Raw genomic sequence first — 5,000 nt, forward strand, 5'->3', positions numbered from 1 at the left:
AATCTACATTGTGAGGACTGTTCTCCTGGTCCTCACAAGACAAATGGCTGTTTTATAGTTAAAAAATGTTTTTAGAGATACGTTTACAGAAAAACATTCAGGTTAGGATTATACATTTAGAGGTTAGGTTTAGGGATTGGAATTAGAGTTAAACATGATTTATACTTAGTTGCGCGCCAGTATCATGCACCGAAAAACAGCTGATCTATAAGCCCACAACGCGTCGCAGCGCGACGCGTTGTGGGCTTATAGATCAGCTGTTTTTCGGCTTTAGGCTTACGGTTAAAAATGCCAAAATATATGTATTCTTAAATGACATTCATAAAATTGCTTTTCTAAAGCGTTGATGTCCTCACAAGTATAGTAATACAAACCTGTGTGTGTGTGTGTGTGTGTGTGTGTGTGTGTGTGTGTAGTGCCTCACCTCTCATCCGTTTGGACCTCTTCACCTCCCTCCTGTCTCTGGTGTCGATGAAGAACTCTCTCCTCCTCCTCTCCTCCTCCCTCCCTCTCTCCGCCCCCCCACCCAGGAGGCCACGCCCCCCCGGCTCCGCCAGGCCGCGGGGGGGAGGGGCCCCCAGGGGGGCGCGGCCCTGGAGGCCCTGCAGGGGGGTCAGCAACCACAGGAGGAGCAGGAGGAGGAGGAGGAGGAGGGGGGAGGAGCGCAGCGTGCACATCACTCTGTAGAGAGAGAGAGAGAGAGATAGAGATTGTTAGCATTTCTGCGCCTTTCTCCAAAACACAATGTTTATACATGAACACACAGAGAGGTATTTATCATTTAAAAAGCGCTTTTATCCAAAGCGCTTTACATAGATTGTGCGTTACATTCATACACAGATGGAGGAGGAAACCATCCAACCTGCTCATCAGGAGCAATTAGGGGTTCCAGGAGTTTGTGATCGATCTAATGTTTTTTTAACAGTTTGCAGATTGTACAGAGGTAGGGTTTACAAAGAGTGTTAACACATTGTGTGTGCGTGTCCGTGTCCATGTGCGTGTGGGCTGTCCCAAGTGCCCAGTGCTGAACAGAGCAGAGAAATGACAGACAGAAGACATCCTTTAGTTTTAGCCTTGCTTTGCTTTTCATGGTTTTAAGTAGAACTTTTGGACTTTGAATCACATCTACAGAATATAAACGCCTGTTTGTTTGCAGTGGTGTCTGAGTAAATGACAGGAGGATGGAGAAGCCCCCAGCCTCGTGCCCCCAGCCCTGGACACACACACACACACACACACACACACACACACAGTGACACACACACACACACATACACACACACACACACACACACACACACACACACACACACACACACACACACACACACACACACACACACACACACACACACACACACACACACACAGTGACACACACACAGTCACACACACAGCGACACACACACAGTCACACACACAGTGACACACACACAGTCACACACTGCAGAGGAAACCATGCAAGGCACCAGTCTCTTCATTATAACATGTCTCAACGTGTTGACGCTGCCCATGATCCAACCCAGAACCCTATGGTCCAGAGGACCACTTCATTAAAACCTTCTTTATAAAAGAAACCTCTCTCTAGTCTCTACACACACACACACACACACACACACACACACACACACACACACGCGCACGCGCCCACCCACACACACACAGACACACACATGCACGCACCCACATGTAAACAGCACATAATTCAAAAAGCCAAAACCATTAGGCCCCCCCCCCCTCCGCTCAAACACAATGAACACAGAGACACAGTCTCTCTGTGATGAGAGAAAGACAGAGTGATCACTTCAACCAAGCATCCCTATTCTGAGGAGAACTTTAGCCAAAAAATAGCAGATCTACAAGCGCACAACGCCTCGCGCTGCGAGGCGTTGTGCGCTTGTAGATCTGCTATTTTTTTCGGCAGAGAGGTTTGGCGTAGGGGGGAAAAAGGGCAGACCAAGTACCGAGTGGGTCAAGTTTACTTAGTATGGACGGTTTACTGTATGTGGTTAAACGTCTGAAAACACACATTAACAGGAATCCAACAATGATGACAGTGTCTGTCAAACAAGTCTATGAAGCTGTCTAAATCTATGAAAAGATTATATTCTATACAATATATAATGGGGGTCCCTGCTTTATCTCTCTCTCAGCCAAGGGGTCCTTGGCCTCAAAAAAGTTGAAGACCCCTCTGCTGTAAACCATCCCGACCCGGTCGCATTAATTCACGCAACCGTCTGGTTTACCAGGCTAGAAAAAACATCATTGGCAACTCTAAAGACAAACCAAAACACTGTTTAGATGTGTTCAGATGATGTACTCAACATCACAACATCAGGCTGACACTTTCATTAACACTCATAAAACATATTAACACACAACAGTAGCTCATTAACACTCATAAAACATATTAACACACAACAGTAGCTCATTAACACTCATAAAACATATTAACACACAACAGTATAGCTCATTAACACTCATAAAACATATTAACACACAACAGTAGCTCATTAACACTCATACAACATATTAACACACAACAGTAGCTCCTGCAGTTTCCCACACTGAGGCAGGCTAAAGTATTTTTTACTTTACTGGAGTATTTCCAATTTTCAGTACTTTTACTTCTACTCCACGACATCTGAGCGGCAAATATTGTACTTTTACTCCACTACAATTATTTGAAAACTTTAGTTACTTTGTAGATTTTGATTATTATTACAAAACCTCTTCAGCCCTATATACATTTCGGCCATTTGAAAATAGCAGATCTACGTACAAGCTTGCGACGCATTGTGAGCTTGTAGATCTGCTATTTTCAAAAGGTTTTTATACATTTTATACATAAACTTGTGAAATGGGCCATTCTGCATAAGGAGTACTTTTACATTCTATAATGATGCACACTTCAAACGACTCAGGTTTGAGGAGTCCATAGACATCTCACAGAGGATGTCTCTCCACCACCTCTTCCATCCATTCATCTATTCATTCTTTCATTATTTCATCCACCCATTCATCCACCCATTCATTCATCCATTCATGTATTCATTCATAGATCTCAGCCCTCCCACCATGTCTCTTCTTTCCATTCCTACAGACCCCCCCCCCATGGGGAATCCTGCTCAACCTGCCAAGAAACCATGCAGTGAGGATATCAGGGATCCAAACCTGATCCTTGCTTTTACAACACCGGTCATATGTCCAAAAAATAACAGATCTACAAGCTCTACGACGCATCGCAATGTTAACTTTTATGGTTTGTAGATCTGATTCAGCATCGCCTACCAATGACATCATCCATGGCCATCGCGTGCAACGTTGTGTGTGTGTTTGTCTTAACCCATTAAGACCTGAAGCCCATTCTACAAATGTCTTCTAAATCCCAACAGTGTTCTGAAAAAAACATGTTTCTATATCAGTGGTGCTCAAACTTTTTGATTTCAAGGACCCGCAAACTTATATGTATTTGGCCACGGACCCCCATCTCAAAATATGTTGTTCCAGGGACCCCCCAGAAGCAAAGATTGGAGTTAAAAATGTTCGCTTTAAAACAATATATATTCATTCAATATTTTCACACATTTTCATGATTTTTCAAAAATAGCAGATCTAGTGCCGCACTATGAGCTTGTATATCTGCTATTTTTGAATAGCCGAAGTGTAAAATAATGCTTGCGACAGTACCGTGGATGTATACAGACACATGTGTGAAAACAAGACACTTGCTGCAACATGAACATAATATTTTTGTCAAAGTAAAAATGTGTCACTTGCCATCTGTCTTATGAGGGCTTAGATAATGAGCTGTGTTTAATGATAAGGCCAACATATCTATATATACAATTTGAATCCTGCGCCATGTCGGTTGTCAGTATGTACGAACGTTGTATGTGGCCAGTGTGACGTCATATGACATCACGGTCGTGACATCACGATGAGACACGCCAGTGTGACGTAATCTCATGACAGCATGACATCACATCCTAAATAGGTAGGATGCACCAGTTCGACGGCTTCCATCCTCAACACAACCCACGCCGACGACCCTTTACACAAATAAACTGCTAACTTCATCTCCTGCGATTTCAACTATCTTTTCACATTGTACACCACTGCACACTCCCCACAGGTCTGCCATACCAGGTCTGAGTAATCACAAAGTGGGTTTTGGTCATTGGAGAGGTGATGCACGTCACCTCTTTCAGAAGTGGGTACTTTCAAAGCCTGCCGTGGATTTAGGAGAGCACAAAACTCTCTCTCACACTGTGAGGTGCCTGTAAGGTGGCACTGCAAAGTGAACGACGCGTCACGCTAGACGTTCGGGCCGCGTAGCGGCCCGAACTTCTAGTATATAACATTTGGCCAACTTCATTAAATAATATTGTCTTGTCTTTCCATCAAATAGTAGAAAAGTAACAATGGTGGTATTGATAAGGACTGGGTTGATAAGCAGCATTGATAAGGGCATCGATATCAAAACATAAATACAAGATTGTTATCTAAAACACCCTGGACAACGCTCCATACGTCCTAGACTCTTCTCTCTCCTCTAAAACACCCTGGACAACGCTCCACACGTCCTAGACTCTTCTCTCTCCTCTAAAACACCCTGGACAACGCTCCACACGTCCTAGACTCTTCTCTCTTCTCTAAAACACTCTGGACAACGCTCCACACGTCCTAGACTCTTCTCTCTTCTCTAAAACACCCTGGACAACGCTCCACACGTCCTAGACTCTTCTCTCTTCTCTAAAACACTCTGGACAACGCTCCACACGTCCTAGACTCTTCTCTCTCCTCTAAAACACCCTGGACAACGCTCCACACGTCCTAGACTCTTCTCTCTTCTCTTAAACACTCTGGACAACGCTCCACACGTCCTAGACTCTTCTCTCTTCTCTAAAACACCCTGGACAACGCTCCACACGTCCTAGACTCTTCTCTCTTCTCTAAAACACTCTGGACAACGCTCCACACGTCCTAGACTCTTCTCT

The 5,000-nt window shown here is 44.2% G+C and overlaps 1 protein-coding gene across 2 annotated transcripts in view; it reads right to left on the bottom strand.

Moving 5' to 3' along the window:
- LOC311040837 (ALK and LTK ligand 2b-like) overlaps positions 1–5,000 on the bottom strand; it is a 23,264-nt gene that overhangs the window by 15,497 nt on the left and 2,767 nt on the right. For both annotated transcript variants that reach the window (XM_084051202.1, XM_084051201.1), the window contains exon 2: positions 425–681. In XM_084051202.1, the coding sequence (XP_083907328.1) occupies positions 425–677 (253 nt within the window). In that variant the 5' untranslated portion in view covers positions 678–681. The remainder of the gene's footprint in view (positions 1–424; positions 682–5,000) is intronic.

The sequence above is a fragment of the Gymnoscopelus microlampas genome (genome assembly GCF_963454915.1).
Source record: "Gymnoscopelus microlampas genome assembly, chromosome: 24".
In the NCBI taxonomy this organism is placed as follows: Eukaryota; Metazoa; Chordata; class Actinopteri; order Myctophiformes; family Myctophidae; genus Gymnoscopelus; species Gymnoscopelus microlampas.